At 46.8% G+C, this 18732-nt stretch overlaps 1 protein-coding gene across 47 annotated transcripts in view; it reads right to left on the bottom strand.

Annotated features, from left to right (window-relative positions):
- Positions 1–18732, bottom strand: part of HDAC4 (histone deacetylase 4) — a 172142-nt gene that overhangs the window by 52882 nt on the left and 100528 nt on the right. For 35 of the 47 annotated variants that reach the window (XM_086898701.1, XM_086898718.1, XM_086898713.1 and 32 more), the window contains 3 exons: positions 13143–13293; positions 10090–10210; positions 5171–5292 (listed from right to left, as the gene is read on the bottom strand). In XM_086898701.1, coding sequence (XP_086754827.1) covers positions 5171–5292; positions 10090–10210; positions 13143–13293 — 394 coding nt within the window. The remainder of the gene's footprint in view (positions 1–5170; positions 5293–10089; positions 10211–13142; positions 13294–18732) is intronic. The other 12 variants (XM_086898708.1, XM_086898710.1, XM_086898726.1 and 9 more) reach the window with 1 other exon arrangement.

The following is an 18732-nucleotide window of genomic DNA, read 5'->3' as shown; positions in this document are numbered from 1 at the left end:
ATTTATACAAAGAATATTTTGTTTTCCTCCGAGTAAATTAATAACCAGAACATAAGCCAAAAGCTTCCTTGGTTTTCAGTCTCCAACACAAGTTACCCATCTTATACGTCACTGAGTGCAGCAGGACCCATGTAATCCAATTCTTCCAACATTTATGTCATTCCCATTGATTTTTTTTTTTCCTGGAAATGCAGCCCCTAAGTTGCTGAACTAATTGGACATTAAGTCTGTGGAAGTCAAAATCCCACCAAGTCCTGGGCAGAGTTTGCCCTGCTCCCACTGCCCATCCACGTTTGTGGAATAAAAGCAAACAATGCAGCATGAAACCCCTTCTCCCAGTCCTTGAACATCTTCATTTTGGCAGGTGGGGACTGGAAAGGGATGTTATTAATTTATTGTTATTATTTTTAAGTTTCAGACTAAGCTTTACTAGTCAGGCAAAAGCCAACAGAATTATCTCGTCTCCCTTCTAACATCCATGAGAAAACTCCATGAGGAGAGGGAGCTTAAGCTGAAGGAGGGAATGTGTTAGATGGGATATTGGGAAGGAATTGTTCCCTGTGAGGGTGGGCAGGCCCTGGCACAGGGTGCCCAGAGCAGCTGGGGCTGCCCCTGGATCCCTGGAAGTGTCCCAAGGCCGGGCTGGACACTGGGGCTTGGAGCATCCTGGGACAGTGGAAGGTGTCCTTGCCCGTAGCAGGGAGTGGAATGGGATGGGCTTTGAGATTCCCTCAGACCCAGCCCTGGGATTCTGTGAACAGTGCAGGCCCCTGGCAAGCAGAGATGGAGCTGGGAGGACCAAGGAGGAGGGTGGGTTCCCTGAGTGACTGGGATCCCCCAAAGGTGACACTAAAAGACAAGATTTTGTCTCCTCCTGGAAGAGGCTTCTCCTTTGGTGCACCACTCACAAGAATTGTCCTCATGATTCCACAATCATTAAGGCTGGACAAGACCTCTGAGATGACCAAGTACAACCATGAATTCATCACCACCACAAACCATGTCCCCCCTGTGCCACATCCCGTTTTTGAACACTTCCAGGGATGGTGATTCCACCACTGCCCCGGGCAGCCTGTTCCAGTGCCTGACCACTGTTTCAGTGAAGCAACCTTCCCCAATATCCAAGCTAAGTGCTATTTTTGGATCAGACAGACTGATGTCCTCCACTTGGAGCAGGACTGGGTATTTCCAGAAGGGATTTCTCTGGCAGTCAGGGTCTCCTCTCAGTGCGTGGGTCTGTGGGAAGCCAGTCTTCCAACCATGCTGGCTGGAAGGACAACGTGGGTGGGAAGGCAGAGATGCTCTTGAACTGGAGTGACACTCCATGCCACACAGAGCTCTGAGATTTCCTCTGGATTATACTCCCACATTACTCCAGTGTTTCTGACTAGTATATTTTCCTCCAAACAACCTTTTGTCCTAAAACAAACCACTCCAAACACTCCAATAATCAGAACCAGCTCAGAGGGACATTACACTTTCCTCGACAAATGCAGCATTATAATTGTTGACAAATTCTTTTATTTTCCCTTTTATTTCTTTCTAAATGCAACAAGTTCACACCAATTTCACCTGCTTAGCTGCAAATAATACCCAAACAACTCCAGTTTTCTGCAATACCAACATCATCAGGGGATGCTGGATGCTGGATGCTTTCCTCTCTCAGGCTCCTCTCTTTTGCATGGAAAAAGAATCATGGAGTCACAGAATCATTTAGGTTGGAAAAGCCCTCTAAGATCATCGAGTCCAAGAAGAAAAGCATGTTAAGAAGTGAAATAATTCCCTTTAAATCTTCATGATGGTGGTGGTGTCAGCTTTCTAAGTAACAGCATGTTCTAATCCATCCACTGCTCGAATTTCAGAAAACAGGGAATGCCATCAACAACCTTGTTCCTGGGGGGAAAACGAGGACAGGATTCCTTGGAAATGCAAAACTGAAAAGCTCTGCTGAAACCCACTTCAGCAGCTCCAAGAAAGGTGTTGACAAACAGCTCTTGGGGTTATCAAAACAGGCTGTCCCAACCCAAAGTCTAAAATCACTCTGTAAGGATTTTCCAGAGATTTTCTTTAGAGAATCCTGGTGTGGCACATAATGAATATCAGTAAATTTGGTAGACACCTACCTTGATCTAGGAGCAGAAAAGGTCACTTAGGGAATTTCCCTTCTCAAAAGCTGTCAAGAAAACTCTGACACTAAATCCTACACAGAACAAAGTAAACTCCCCAAAAAGGAGAAATAAAAATCCTTGTGCTAATCCAGGTATGTAATAGCAAAGGCAGGAGCAGCACCAACCAAACAGATCTTAGTTCAGTGGGGAAAAAAAAAAAAGCCCCAAAGTGCTTGGAGAGAGGGAGCAGAGTGAAATTAATCCCCCAGCCAGGCTAAGAACAGGATTCAAGCAATTAGTAACTGCACCAGGAAAACAATTTCACACTGAAACCAAACAACCAAGAAACTGGAGCATAATTTAGGAAAACAAATCAGAGAGAGCTGGATTTCAGGGCACAGAAGGCATCAGGAACATGCTGCAGGAGCTGACTGTTCCCCCTGCTGAAGGCTTTCAAGCACTCTGAAGAGATCATTCATGCACATCCTCCCTCTCCCATAACCTGTGACTATCAGGGTGCTTGAAATAAGAGTAAAGACACTGAGTGTTGCTAAAATGCAGGGAATGGCAAATTTGATGGAACCATAAAATGGTTTGGGCTGGGAGGGACCTTAAAGCTCACCTTGTTCCAACCCCCTGCCATGGGCAGGGACACCTTCCTCTATCCCAGGGAGCTCCAAACCCTGTCCAACCTGGCCTGAAACACTTCCAGGGATGAGGAATATTGATTCTTCCCAAAAATTTTTCAACCTGCAAGACATGCTCCCAGCTCAGCAGACTGGGAGAAATGATAATTCCATCTGCCTTCCCACCACCCCCTAAGCCACCCTCTCCCCAGCAACGGTGCTGGTTGGATTCCAGCCCTGGTAATCAGAGATGTATTGTGATGGGCTCTGTTATTTGAGCTGCAAATATTTAATCAAATTTAATAAAATTGGACTACACGATATGGAGGTTTTAAATTACCAACACAAAGCCAGAGCGTTGCCTGGTGCCAAAAATCTGAAAAGCTCACCCGTAATAAAGAACTTTATTTAGGATGGGCTCCAGCCTTCCCTGCCTTTTGTTTACACCAGACTGTTCAGGAGCCTTTCTTCTCCAAGCAACTTAACATTCTTGGCACTGGGAATTCTGCAGGATATTGCTGTGCCAGAGCCTGACGTGCTGTTGTGTTGAAAGGAAAATAAAAGAAAACAATGAAAAAAAAAAAAAAAGAAAAAAAAAGAAAGAAGTTCTCCCCTGGACCTTACAAAAGTGAACTCATTTGTATCCCAGACCAATGCCCAGGAGATTAATGCTGGTGCCCAAAAAGAACAAGCGCCAGCGTTCTGGAAAACCAAAATCAGCTGAACATCCTCCTGCTGGAAAACAACAATGAGCTTGGTGGCTTCCACTCTTTAATAATGTGATTAGCTCCATTTATCATCCTTAATTCCCCCTGTCTGACAGCAGGAGTTCATTCAGCAGGAGCTTTGGTGAGATCCCAGTTTGGGAAGCAGCACAGGGTGAGATGTGCAGATGTCTTCCTTCTCCTGCAGAAATTCCCTTCCAGGACACTGGGAGCAGGAAGGGCGACTGCTGCTCAAAGCCAATCTGACAAGGTGCCCTGAGGTGATGAAGCAGGCAGCTTTGGGAGCATGTCAAAGCCCGTTTTTCCTGTGGGAATGCTAACAGGGTAGGAACAGATCACCTGGCATCACAAGGCATAGAAAAGAGCTGAAGATCTCTTGGACTCAGGCTGCCCACAGGCCCTAAGTAAGAGGCTTGGTGCCAAGGGACGCACCCCTGCATGGAAACACTGTGATTCCCCAGGGCAGCCTGGAAGCTCTTCCATTAGCCAGGAGCAGAGAGGAGAGGATGCCCTGTCTTTCAGCAAATCCAGTTTTCTAAGCTCAGCTTTTGGAGTCCTCCAGGAAGGACACAGTCAAAAGTCCCATCCCCAAAGGCAGAGGGGCACCTTTCCCAGGGAAAATTTTTGACTGGGTTCCTGTGCAGCTGAAGTGTTTGTTACTTGTCAAACAACCAAGCCAAGGGGGAACAGAGAAAACTGTGCAGATGTGTGCAGATGGGAATCCATCCAGCAGGGCAGGTGCTATGGCTCCTAGTGAGAAATTCCCAAAAGGGAAAATTTCATCACTGAAAGGCTGGTCAGGCATCGGAACAGGCTGTCCAGGGCAGTGGTGGAGTCACCACTGCTGGAAGTGCTTAAAAAACCTGTGGATGTGGCACTTGGGGCCATGGGTTAGAGGCAGCCTTGGCAGTGCTGGTTGAAGGTTGGATGATCTTAGAGGGCTTTCCCAACATTAATGATTGTGTGATCTTTCCAGAGAAGATATTTTTTCCATCCTGAAGCAATTCCCAGCACGGCCAGTGGCAGAATTGCTCCCCGAGCAAGGCTGAGCTCTCGGAGCTGAGCCGTTCCCCGAAGGCAGCAGCCCCGAGCTGGCCGGATTGGAAGCCCAGGCTGTGCTGGCTCAGGGATGTGATACTGAGGAGCTGAGGAGCACAGCCAAGCCAAACAACCTGGTTTACATAATACAGGCTTGAGGAATAACTGACCTGCTCAGCCACCATGCAGGGAGAAGCCAGACTGAGAAAGAACTGTCTAGGTGTGAACCAACCCCTCACAGGAAGCCCCGGCGCTTGCTCCGGCACAAATCCCCTTATTTACCTCTTACTTAACTAAGTACAAGCTCATACATAAAATGCAAATCCCCCCAAGAAATGAACTTTTTCTCAGTACTCTTCTTACTCAGCAAAGCATAGCTGGGCTGGATCTCTCTGTGAGCTTTGGGTTTGGGTTTTTGGAAAACATCTCCCAAACTTTGACATGCGGCTCTGCCGTCTCCCGCGCTCCTTGCACACCCCAGAGCAGCCCCAGGCTCCCTGGAACACTGGGAGCACCGTCACAGGTGAAGGGGAAGCATGTGGAGAGGGGGCTTGGGAAACAAATCAGGCCTGGAATCCAGCTTTTTGGCAACATCCCTTCTTTTTCAGGACAATCAGGGCAGAGTGTGATGGCGGGGACGGCTGGCAGCGCGGCGAGGGAAGGGCAGCCCCACCTGTTTTTCTGAGTGGGAAGTCGTCTTTGGAATCGTACATCCCCAGGACCGGGTGGTTGTAGGTGCCGGAGACGCCGCTTTGGGGTGGGGAGCTCTGGTCCAGAGAGCTGTGCTGAGTCTTCCTGCACAGAAGGAAAGGAGAAGGGAAAGCTTTACACTGGTGACATGCAGAGGGGACAAGCGCAGCGCCTGCCACCTCAGGGAACGGGGAACAGGGCAAAGGGAACAAAGGCTCTGGCTTTCTCCCTGGGCACTCCTACACAAAACCCCCCTAAAATCCAATATACAAGAAGGTAACCAACTTAGTTTTCAGTGTAAGACTCCACATTGGCTCAGCTCATGCAGGTATTTAACCACAAGTATAAATCCTAAGACTTAACCGGGGCTGGGTTTTACTAAATCATGTTCCTGAATCTCAGCACAGGTGAGACCTCAACTTCAGCACGAGTGAACCTTTCCCTCCCCAGAACAAACCCCAGGCTCAGCAGACAGAGCCCAGGGTTGAGGCACTGAACCTGGCCAGCAGCAGCCACGCCACACAGGTGGCCCCCTGCCTTTCCTCCTGCCTGTCCTCCCATCCCAGGAGCTCAGCAGAGACAGGGCCAAAGCACTCAGCACCTTTCCAGCTCAACTTCCCCCAGATGATAATTTATGGCTTTGTTTGAGCAGGCTGCTGGAAGTAAATTACAGTCTGTTTGCTGAGGATATTAAATAATGAATGAGTTTTCTCAGCCTCCTACCAGTTTGTTGGCTGCATCTTTCCTGCTTAATGACTTGTGCCCAGCTTTGCTGTTTCTCAGGAGCTCCACCAGCCTGGGAGAAGGCTCCAGTCAGCAGAGCAGCTCCATCAGCAGAACGACTGATTTAGCCATGCAGGTGACACTCATTGGGCTCTCACAACTTCACTTCCAATAAATAGAATTTAAACCCCATTTTTCCTCTAAATACTAAAGGACTTGGGACAATGGAAATCACGCATTTTAAAAAAAAAAAAAAATTAAAAAAAGTGAATATTTGAAATTTTATACTGCCTAAAAACCATGCTGAAAGCACTTTCCTACAAAAGGTTCTTAAAGGAACCAAAAGGAGCCATTCCCAGCTGAAAATTGCACAAATTCATGCTGTTTTTTGAGCAGTACCAATCCCTTGAGTGCAAGCTCAGCTCAGAAGCTGCCTGTTTGCTGAGATCCAGAGCATCAATTCCAGTGCAAGTTAAAGCCTTCAAAATATAAAGGGCTAATGAAATACCATGAAAACACATTGAAACTTCTAGGTAATTACAAAAAAAAAAACAAAACCAAAAACAAACCTCTTCAAATTTTTTTTGAAAATCAGCATTTTCTATTCCCACAGACGACCTAGTGGCAGGGGGTGGAAAGGGGTGGGTTTTAGGGTCCCTTCAACCTAAACCATTCTGGGATTCTATGGAAGTATGAATGACTGTGGTTTCCCAATCCTCCCTCTTCATTACCCAAATTTCTCTGTACATAAAGAAAAATGATTTTTGGGGCTCTTGCAGGGCTGTGTTTCCCACACCCACATCCCCACCCCTGAGTGCCCCCCCACACACTTCAATCTTCACCTGCAATCAAAACAGAGCCAAACTGAAAAATATTTGAGTCCCTCCTGGGAAGAGACATGGCTTTTCTTGCCAGGATCCACTCACTCCATGGGAAGGCAGCACGCAGAGATGTTTCACTCCCAGGAATCCTGGATGCTGTGATCCGAGAGCCCTGAGCCCCATCAAGTGACACAATGACATTTTTGGCTCTATATGAGCAACAGACTTTTTTTTTCCCCTCCTTTTTCTTTTTCTTATATCATGACCTAAGCAGCACAATCGAGTACATTGAAGCTATTTTCATCCCTTTGTCAGGAAATGTGCAGGAATTCAAAGGGCCTGTTTAGATATGCTCCAGGGCTGCTGAATGACAGATATTGAGCTCTGCAAACAGGAATACATTCCCTGGCTCCAGGACTGGGGTCTGACGCTGCTTCCAGCAGCATGCACTGGTCTGCATGCCCCTTTAGGAATGTCAGAGCTCTGGGAAGAGGAAATTGGACACTGCATGGAGCTTGCAGGCATTCCTGAAAGCACATCTCCTCTTCAAGGCATCCCCTATTCCCTGAGCTCCTTCAAACATCAGGCAGAAAGGTGGGAGTGATGATCTTGGAGGTCTTTTCCAACCTTAATGATTCCATGATTTTGATATTTAATCCTTCAATCATGTTCAGCATATATTTTCAGACATGGGTACCCATGCTGGAAAGTTTTGTGTTCACACCTGTGGATGTTGGGATCATTCAATGTATAATGTGGAATTTAAAGAAAAATTGTACCTCTCTACCTCACCATCACACGAAACTCCCTTCCATGGCTGCTTCCCAAGCACTGCTGACATCTTCCCAGGGGAATCACGGAGAGCTGAAATTCTTGGGTGGTGGGCTGCACAGTGGGTTCAGAATCCAGGGGAGGGACAGTCTGACAATGCAGCCCCAAAGAGCCTCCTCTGCTCTTGCCTATCATAAAATCCCAGAGTGGTCTGGGCTGGAAGGGACATTAAAGACCATCTTGTTCACCACCCCCTTCCACCATCCCAGGTTGCTCCAAGCCTTGTCCAACCTGGCCTTAAACACAGGGATGGGACAGCATCCTACAAGTCTTTTCCAGCTCTAATACCTCTGTGGTTCTGTGCCAGCAGAACATTTTTCCTGTCACATCCACTGACGTCAGTCGTGCTCAGTACCCTTAGGAGACTTTTTTTTTTTCCAAGCAACGCCTTCCTTTTTCACTTTTTTTAAAAAAAAGGAATTCACAAACCTTAATAAGACCAAGGGAAGTGCTTAAAAGCAGGCGTGTTGCTTCGAGAGGCTCTCCCAGCATCTGTTACCACTTAATTGCCTCGCCTGCTCACAGTGGGAGCGTGGAGTGGATCTCCTGCAAGCTCCCCTCGCGTGTGCTCAACCCAACCACCACCCAACTGCATCACAGCACAGCTATGTGGGGGCAGGAATGTCTCCAGAGCTCAGCTGGTAACCTATGAGATGCCACACAAATAAATACTAATATGGCAAGAATTTAAAGGTTGATTCTCCTTCTGACAAAAAAAAAAAAAAAAAAAAAAAAAAAAAGGAAAAATATTTTTTATTTTAAAAAGGATGGAAAGAAAAAAATCCTCAACTTCTGCCTTAACAAGTGAAAGGTGCATTTAAAAATTCCTGTGCTGCTGCCATTTGCCTTCCTCAAGGGCTCAGCAGGACAATTCAGCACTGAGAAAGAGCTGTGAGGCCCCAAGGCTTTGTCCATCTTGGGTTCGAGTCCAGGACACCAATCCTCATCCCACCACTAAACAGATGGAAAATGAGGGGATGGCACAACCTGAAATCCTTGTGCAATGGTTTGTGTGTTGTCTCTGCCTCTTGGCACCCCTGGAGCATCACATGGAAGGGGTGTTTGGATGAATAAGTGTCACAACAAACCCAAACCACACACTGGTGCTCAGGAAGTTCTTAGCATCAGCTGAGGGAACATCCTGAAACCCCTGCAGCTAAAACCCTGCAGCAGCCCTGGCCTTGCATCACAGAGAATCCCAGGATGGTCTGGGTGGGAAGGGACCTTAAAGCCCACCCAATGCCACCCCTGCCATGGCAGGGACACCCCCCACTGTCCCAGGCTGCTCCAAGCCCCATCCAGCCTGGCCTTGGAACTTCCAGGGATCCATGGGCAGCCACAGCTTCTCTGGGCACCTGAATTCTAACTGACCTTGTACAACTCCTGCATTAACTGCTATTTTAACCAACTTTTAAAGAAATGGAGGATCAGGATCTTCAACCACCTTTAATGAAATCCCCAAGTCTCAGATTAGATTTTCAGAGATGTATTAAAGCTGCTCAATCTCACTTTGCCTCCAATAACATCTGACTTCTTCTGCCAAATCCACTTCAGTATTTCTGTCCTGGCTCATAGCTGGGATAGCTTTCAAATTTCATTGCAGCTCAGTTTCTGGAATCTGGAAACATCTTCTGGCTATGACCTCATCCTCCCTGTACACACGTTCATTACTTACGACTTAAAACACTGTCAGTGCCTCAGCTTGAACACAAATTTCATGGTGAAATTAAATGACCTTTGTAACTCAAAATTTCATGAATTTTAAGGTCACTAAAGCAAACATCCAAAGCACTTTGGTTTTTTATTTAATATAGACAGTGACAAAGCCACTGCAGTGGAACCTTTCAAGTCACATCAAATTTTCTGATTGTCTTTAGTACAAGTTAATTTCTGTAATTGAAACTGGAGACCAACAGTTGAATACTTCCAGTTGAAAATGGAGATGTTGGGGCAGTTGTGATTAAAATGCAGACTGGACCCACTGGATGTTTCCAGTAAGAGCCAAGTAAACAAAACTTCCAACTTTGAGAGATTAAGAAGAGCAGTAAAGTGTTTAAAAGCTTTAAAATGAAAAGCTTAACTATACTGAGCTGCAGGAATTCTCTGAATCATAGAATATCCTGAGTTGGAAGGGACCCACAAGGATCATCAAATTCCAGCTCCTGAACATAAAAAAATATTCCTCATTTGACTAAAGTTCAAGTTTTATAACATCAAGCAGGATCAAATCCTGGGTGAAAAGCTGGAGGACTTATAAAAGCTGATCTCTGGCTGTAGAACTTGTGAGTTTGAATAATTGTGGATTAAAGATGACACAAAGACCTCTCTCTACACACAGATCACTGTGACCATCAAAGCAGACACAAACCACTCACACTGGAACCCTCTGGAAAACGCATTTTAGGAATGCACAGTGTTCCTGTCACTGCTCTGGCTTATCCCACAAGCACATCAGGTCTATTCCCTCAGGGAATTGGGGACAAAGGCAGCACTGGCTGAACCCTGCAGCAAGCCCAGCACCACTTACCCGTACCAGAAGCGAGGGTCGCTGGATATGCAGTGGTTGAGATTCCGGTGGGCCAGAGCCTTCTTCTTGTTTAACACAAATTCCTGCAACTTCATCTTCACTTCTGTGCTTGCCACTGCACCTGCAATAAAAAAATTTAAAAAAAGAAAAAAATTAAAAACATTAAAAACATTAAACATTAAAACATTAAAAATGGTTATTAAATCAATTCACATACTTGAAGGAATTTTAAATTTCTAAAATAGACCTCAAATCAAATCTTTCATTTCCAGTCCAAAAAAACAGAACTTTGCTTTCAAAGAGAGAACAAAGTGCCTCCAGTAAGGAGCTCTCCCTTTTTATCCCTTTAGCTTGGCATAGATTCACAAGTTATGTTTGAGAACACAGATGAAATTTGGTTTATTTCTCCAGAAGAGGATGTTACACTTTCATAGAAGCACACTCAGAATAAAGCACTTGTCTGGGGTATCCCAGCTCTCTTTGAACCAAAGTTATTTAAGAAAAGGAGTCTTGTGTACCCTCAAGTTGTTAAATGTCACATCTAAAAGCAGAAGGGGAATGAGCCCAGTGGCTCATGTGTAGGTTTTGTCTTGAAAACTCCTGTAAACAGGGACCTCTTTGTTCCCAAGTCTCTGCACACACCACAACCAACGTAACATTTCGCTTCATTTACAAGAGCGCGGATCTCTTGCTTCAAACAGAAAACCTAACATTAAAAAAAAAATAAATAAATTTTAAAAAAGAGAGTCAGTCATTCTGCAGAGCTAAAATGTCAACTGTGTAATCCCTAATCATGATTCCCTGCACAATGGAGAGCAGGCTGTTCCCCTGCCATGATGGATCCCAGTGATCATCGGGTTGACAGCCCAGACTCCCAGGCAGGGCTCCTGACGGAGCAATGCATCCCAGGTTTGGCAAGGGGACACGTGGAAAATGATGGTTCATCCACACCGTGGCGTAAGGCAGGAGCTCCAACGGAAAATATCTGGGCTGGGAGGAAAGGAAAAGGCCAGGGAAGCTGCATGCTCCACTGGGAACAAGAACTAAAAGATGACCCCACCATGTTCTCGTGTCCTGTGCCCTGCTCAATGATGAGGTGACATTTGATGTGTTTCGAGAACAGTTTCTGGGCTCTCCCCAGGAGCAGGGAGCTGCAGCATTCCCACAAGGCATTGCCTGGAGGTGTAAAATGGTTCAAACTCTGGAGTGAGAAAATCCCCTTTTTTTTTGAGCCCTGCATTTCTCACCAGCTCCACAAACACAGGTTTGGTGGAAAGGTCAAGCAAAGAGCTGGAGATGAATTCCTGAGGTGAGGTGAGGTGACAAATCCATGCTTGAAAGCATTTTCCCTCCAAAATGTGTCATCCTTAATCCATTAGCATCCTTAGAACACTCAAACCTGGCTGTGTTCTGCACTTTGGCATAAATCTGTTCCTTAGAAGACTTGCAGTTCAATATTTTTGAGTGTAAGGTTTACCTCCTTTACTGGAAGCTGAAAGATATCTTAGAACCTCAGTGAGCTTTGGACTGGGAGGGACCCTAAAGATCATCTAATTCTGCCATGGGCAGGGACACCTTCCACTGTCCCAGGCTGCTCCAAGCCCCAGTGTCCAACCTGGCCTTGGACACTGCCAGGGATCCAGGGGCAGCCCCAGCTGCTCTGGGCACCCTGTGCCAGGGCCTGCCCACCCTCACAGGGAACAATTCCTTCCCAGTCTCCCATCCAGCCCTGCCCTCTGGCACTGGGAGCCATTCCCTGGGTCCTGTCCCTCCATCCCTTGTCCCCAGTCCCTCTCCATCTCTCCTGGAGACCCTTTAGCCTTCTCTTCTCCAGGTGAGCACCCCCAGCCCTCCCAGCCTGGCTCTAGAGCAGAGGTGTTAACAAGGAAGGAGAACAAGCTCCACCTCTCACACTCTCTTCATATTTCAGATCAGGACAATTTTAGCTTCTCTTTGCCAAATTTTGCGATGTGAGAAAAATAACTTAAGTATCTTTAAGAACTGAGGTGTGATAATGATTCTACACCACAGCACTTCTTAAATAAAAAGTAATTTAAAAATAAAACTGTAGCCATGGGAACAAGATCTTCAACTTAACATCCCCAAATTCTGAGTTTTTTTCCTCTACACCTCTGTGTTTCACCCAAAAGATGCTTTGCTCCCATTTTCCAGAGATTTAGGAGCTTTAATTTCTTTTCAGATTACTTTAACAAGTATGGCCAGGTATCAGTTCTGAGGAGAGGCCCAGCAAAACATGGATCAAGCATCAACAGCTGATGGGAGCAGCAGGAGGAAGGAGAAATGCTTAGGGATTCTGAACCTCTGGTCTTTCTAGCACTTAAACAACATCTTCCAGACATTTTTTTTCCTACTGAAAAACCTCCTGGAGCTTTATCTTATTCCCAGTTCCCAGCCAGCATCCCATCTTCCTGCCACCACTTTTCCCATGGTGAAACCAGACCTGAGGAGTTGATGGCACAACTTGGAGAGGTATTTTGAGGTATTTCACCCCCATTCACTTACAGAAAAAGCACGAACAAGCAGCCCCGAGTGTCTCTGATAGGGGACATTGTGAGGCCACAATGATCTCCTCAAGTGCATAATGACACACAGTGGGGAAGGCATCCACAAGCTGTAACCTCCTGAAAAAAATCCCCTCATGAATGGAAATGTTTCAAAAAGGGGGGAGCTGAGAACTCAGCTATGTCTTAAAAATCTGAGTGAAATTCAGAGCAGCAGAAACAGAAAAGGAGTGCAGCGTGCATCTGGTGTATTTTATGGGCTTAATATTCTGCCTCCATTAGGAATGCTGCCAAAAATACTTCAAAAAATGTTAAATCAAGGGAAGAGAGGATACGCTTCCTTTTGAAAAACGCTAAAATGGCATTTAGTAAGACAGAAATGAAGATAAAGCAGAGAATTGCATTTCTCTCTTCCCCTCAATTCCAACAAGCTCCCCGTGCCCTCAAGGAGGTTCCTCCAGCTTTCTGAGGCTCCTTCATGGCTCCCATCAGCCTGTCACTACCCAAAGGACTGGTGCTTTGGCCACTTACTCTCTTTCCCTTTCTCTTTGTTTTTCAGCTGCTGCAGTTTCTGCTCTCGGTGCTGCTTCTCCAGCTCCTGCTCCTGTCGGTGCTGCTCCAACTTCCTCTGGTGCTCCAAGAGCTCCTGCTGATGCTTCATGGCCAGCATCTCCTGCTGCTGCTGTGGAGAAGGGAACAGGGAAAAGGAGCAAATTAACACCACTGCCTTGCCAGAGCCAAAGCAGAGGCTGCAGACAGGTGACAACGACAGTGCTTCATTCATGGAACGAAGGACAAGCACGAGCCTCCTTTTATCTCCACCACCTGATTTTAAATGAAACCCCACTAGGGCACCCTCGATATTATTTGTTGCACAGAGAAATTGTGGCTGCCCCATCCTTAGAAGTGTTCCAGGCCAGGCTTGGAGCAACCTGGGATAGTGGAAGTGGAACGAGATAGAATTTAAGGTCCCATCTAACTCAAACCATGCCGAGATTCTGTGATTCACTGTAAAAAGAATTGTGGCAACAGATAAAAAAAAATAATTCCCCCAACATTTTCTTCAGGAAGGATTTTCCCCAGCCCTCTCAACTCACCCATAATCATGGGAACAATCAGGAGGCACAATGTCTAATCCAGGTAATTGTTTGCAAACCTTCCATCAGATGGGACAGTCAAGATTGGAAGCACAAAAGCCTCCTTGCCCCAGTACAAGTTCCTCCTGGGCTCCCCAAATCCCAGCAGCTGGGAGGTGTCAGTGTCCCCATCAACCTCCTGGAAAATTTGGGGTGCATCCCCCAGCCCAGAGCCCCTTGTCTGGGAGCAGAGGGGATTCCCATGGGATGGAACCCCTTGTCTGGGAGCAGAGGGATTCTCCCAGCCCAGAGCACCCTGTCTGGGAGCAGAGGGGATTCCCATAGGATGGAGCCCCCTTTTTGGGAGCAGAGGGATTCCCATAGGATGGAGCCCCCTGTTTGGGAGCAGAGGGGATTCCCATGGGATGGAGCCCTCTGTTTGGGAGCAGAGGGGATTCCCATGGGACCAAGGGTGTCAACCTGACGCGTGAGGAAAAACCCCGTATCCTGTGAGGTTGCAGAAAAGCAGGTGACAAACAACACATCCCAGCCGCCTGCAGAGGAGCAAAGGGATCTCCATGTGGCTAAAAAGGGATTTTTCTTGGGAAAGCAGAGCTGGAAGGATGGTTTCCCACCCCCCAGTTTGATTTGCACCCTGCCAGCACGGCGCGGGCCAGGCCGAGCGCATAGGCCGCTCCTGGGCCTCCCGCAAACCCCTGGAATGCCAGGGCCCTCCGGAGACCTCCGGAGCCTCTGGAGCCTCTGGAGCCTCTGGAGCACAGCGCCCACCCCGCACTCTTTACGTTGGCAGCTTATAAACCGAGGGATTGATCGGGAGCTGGCAGCCTCCAGCCTCAAAGCGCCAAGCTCTCTGGGGCTGCGCTTAATGGGGGCCTGTGCTCGGATACCACCCACGGCTCCCGCAGCATCCCCGAGGCAGAGCACGGAATTGTGCCGTGGTTTGGGTTGGAAGGGACCCCAAAGATCACCCCGTTCCAAGCCCCTGCTACAGGCAGGGTCCAAGCCATGGCTGTTAACAGGGAACCTGTTCTCTCCAACATCTCAATCCACCCTTCTCCAAACCCTGCCAGCTCCCGCCCCAAAGTTTTTCCTTCTCCTTGAGCATATTTTCTTTTTAATCCCTTTGGTTGAGATTCTTGGGGTGTCCTGTGCAGGGCCAGGAGTTGGACTTGATGATCCTTGTGAGCCCCTTCCAGCTCTGGATATTCTATGCTCCTCTGATTAATTTGTGGCATTACACGCTTGCACCGCCCAATGCTTCAGCCACAGATGCACAATAAATATGAATAAAATCCCACCATTCTATATAAAGATGCAAAAAAACAATCTAAGAGGTATTTACAATCTGCCTGGCTATCTGCTGGAAACTCTCCATGGAGGAATCCCTGCTGCTGCCTGTTCCAAGCAGGCAGGCTGTTGTGAAACACCAGAAATACAGTTATTCTGCAGTGAATGCACCTATGCTTCCCCTCCTAATTCTATTGAATTATATGCAAATAACCAAAAATCCACACTGAAAAAAAACCAAAAAAAAAAACAACTAGAAAAGGAGGAAAAAAATAGAGGAAACTAGCTATTTTTGTTTTCTAATTAAGCAGCAGCTTCTACTGACACGTCTCCATTTGGGGAAGGAGTCTCTTTCCCAACTTCCAACAAGTCCACCACATGGTGGGCTTTGAGAACCTCGCCATGGAAAGTATGCAAATGAACAATATTTAATGCACAATATGGTAAAACAGGTTTTGTTATTTTTATGGAATCAGGAGCCTTTTCTCTCCATCTGCAGTCTCCTAGGCTCTGCAGGCTCTGCTTCCTGCGATGGTTTACATACATTAGGCTGCTTTAGAAGGAGCTGTGCTTTCACTGACATCTGGAGTGAAACGGGAATGAAAAGCCCAATTTGTCGCTGGATGGTTTAGGGAAGTTTCATTAGGGATGTATTGTCTCTGCTCATTTTGACCCCAGTTTCCACAAAGCCTATTCTTAATATAGTTTTTCAAATGGTTTCAAAGTTGAAAAAAAACCCAACAAATTTAAAAAATAAAATAATGAAGCCACGTCTCCGATTGTACCCATGAAAAACAAAAAGAAATCACTGTTGGTGTCTGCTGTAGCCTGGGAAAACAAAAAAAAAGAAAACCCATCCGGGTGTCTTCTCAGGGCTATTTCTCCGCACTTACCAGGAATGTTATGGGGAAACAGAAATTCAGGCTGGAGAACAGGGAAAGGTTCTTCCCCCAGAGGGTGCTGGCACTGCCCAGGCTCCCCAGGGAATGGGCACGGCCCCAAAGCTGCCAGAGCTCCAGGAGCATTTGGACACCACTCCCAGGGATGCACAGGCTGGGATTGTTGGGTGTCAGGAAAAACATCCGTTTCTGGTTCATTTAAAGCAATCGAGGCAAATTTGAACAGGCACTGCCCACTCAGACCCTGTGTGTTCATCACACACAGCTGGGGAAGGGGGCTTATTCCCCAACTGTATCTCCCAAACACTGAAATTTCATTACAAAGTGATTCAGTGAGGGAAATCCCTGGATCTGAGACTAACTCAGCCCCGAGTCTGAGGAGCACCGTGTGACAGACACACACACACTGCATTAGGGAGCTCAGAACATCTGAATTAGGTGCTCTTGCCAAAATCAATATTTGTAAATATTCATAACTATGGGGATTCCTGCATATGTTTAATGTCACTGCTCCCACTATTTCTGAAAACTGCACAAATGTTCAACTGTACCTGCATTTAGTGTTGCTGGTGCTCCTTTAGCATAAATTAATATTAATAAAGGTAACAGGGAGAATGCAGAGCATTTCCAGGTATTTATCAACCGTCAGCCTACCATGAGGACTCAATGATCCAGAGGATTTTGCCACCACATTCCTCAATTGTCTTCAGTGCTCCAGCTTGTCTGCCTGGGAGGGGGACTGACACCTTATCAGTAGGGAAATTGTCACAGAGAAACCTCTTTTTAAGGGAAATGCAGTTAAAATGGTTCTCGTTCATCTCTGCAGTGCCCTCCCAGGAAGAGTGGAGTGCTGACACCAAGATCCCATTTCCCAGAGACAACCAGGATGGATTTCATGGAGACCAGTTGCATTCAGACTTCCACAACTAAACAAGCTTCCACAGCTGCCAAACAAGAAGCCAAGCACAGAGATCCTTCCTGCCCCTCCCAGCTCAGACTGGCTCCTAGGTGTTTATAGGAGATATTTTGAATAGCTGCAATTAGTGGAAGGGAGAGCAAAATAATTGTGGAGATAAGCACAGGCCTGGGTGAACAGCAGTTGGAACACTTCTGGCTGATAAATATTCCCTGGCACCCGAAGTAGCTGTGTCCAGCTCCCAGCTTGCATCTCAATCCACACCTGAGATCAACTCCAGCACAGGGGGATATCAGGGAAAGGTTCTTCTGCCACCTGTCCCAGCCAAATTCTACAGTTTTGGGGGTTTAAATCAGGTATTCAAAATGATCTTTGGGCTCAGGCTCTGTAAAAATAAAGTCAGGTCATAGCTGAGAATGAAGAAAAACTCGCCAAGAACATAGATATCAAATCACCTCCCCGTAAAACCCTTGGCCACGGGTGGGAGCAAAGCACAGGCACTGGGATTTCTGGGAGATGGATTTCTGGGAGATGAAGATGGATTTCTGGGAGATGGGTTTCTGGGAGCACTGCTCTGTTGGGTTGTTTCACAGCAATCCCAGCACTGGCTGGACTCTGTGCTTCATGTTCCCCCCATCCTGTTTACTGAAGTCTCAGGCTGTGGCTCCAGTTTCAGGATCCACTCTCTTGGCTCTGTGGCGGCGTGTTTGGGATACCTCCTGGAGCACAGGGCAGAATAAATCAGCTGTGCTGGGAGACAGGGAGCAGGGAACATTGTGGCTTCCAGCAGCAGCCAAGACACAAAGATCTGGGAGAATGAGCACCTCTCATCTCTTTTCTGCGACACACATCCCACGTGGCCCCTTCCCGCCATCGGGCAGCTGACAGCCGGCTAGTCCCGTGCCAGAAATTCCCATGGGCAGGGAATTTTCCACAGGGAAATGATCCCTCCCAGCCTCTCCCAGCCAGCAGCTCCCTGGGCAGGAGACTGATCTTGGTCAGACACATCCTTCTGAGGATGTCTGGTGCTCAGGTTTAGGAGGTTAAACCATTTCCAGGACCAGGAATGATGCTGAAGTTCCCTTCCCATCAGCTCCAGCTGATAAGATCCCATGTTTTTACATTGGCAGCTTTACACATGGATATGGAATTTTGTACCTAAGTCTCCTTCCCATGCCATTACCTCTCCTAAAAGGCTGGAAGATCTCTGGGCCCTGAATACCTGCAAGGTTCAGCACTGAGAAAGGTTCAGAACTTTTGTATGAGCCTTTTGCTCTCTGACTCCCACTCCAGTCTAACTTTTCCCTTCCTCCAGAAGCAGAATATCCAACAGCCTTTCCAGAAAGCAGCAAGTTCTGTTTGTAGTATCCAGCACATTCAGCTCTTCCAATTTTCCTCTTTAAAGCTGAGGAAAACTCCTTTGAGTCTGCCTCTGCAGGGCTTTACGTGGTTATTGTTGAAGGGGAGGGAATCAGGAGCAGGGAGTGACCATCCCAGCACAGATGGCGATAACTAAATCAGAAAATTTGATTTAAACCAATCCCTGTAAACCAAAGAACCACATAAATTCCTGTAAATGAGGAGCCCTAGATGCTAAATAAGAGATGAGACCTCGGTCCTTGGAGGAGCATCCTCTGTGAACTGTTCTGGGGTGTTTAGGGTATTACAGGAATTCCACGTTTCTGAATGTGAACGGATCAGCAGTGGTGTAAATTAACAGATCAATATTCCTGCCATAACAACAACATCCATTGGGGTATTTTTTTATTCCTGCCCAGATTCTCTGTGTTCTCTTTGACTACTTACAGTTATTTTCCAAGTTCAAAAATAAGATAAAATTGGAGTTGAACATTTGCGTGTGGGAGCTGCCAAAACATCCCTTCTGCTGCCTTTACTTTGAAATTCCAAACTGACCAAAAAAT

This window comes from Cyanistes caeruleus, chromosome 7 (genome assembly GCF_971803275.1).
Source record: "Cyanistes caeruleus chromosome 7, bCyaCae1.hap1.1, whole genome shotgun sequence".
NCBI lineage: Eukaryota > Metazoa > Chordata > Aves > Passeriformes > Paridae > Cyanistes > Cyanistes caeruleus.
Note: the sequence above shows the minus strand (reverse complement) of the source record. Positions and strands in the feature narration are given on the sequence as shown.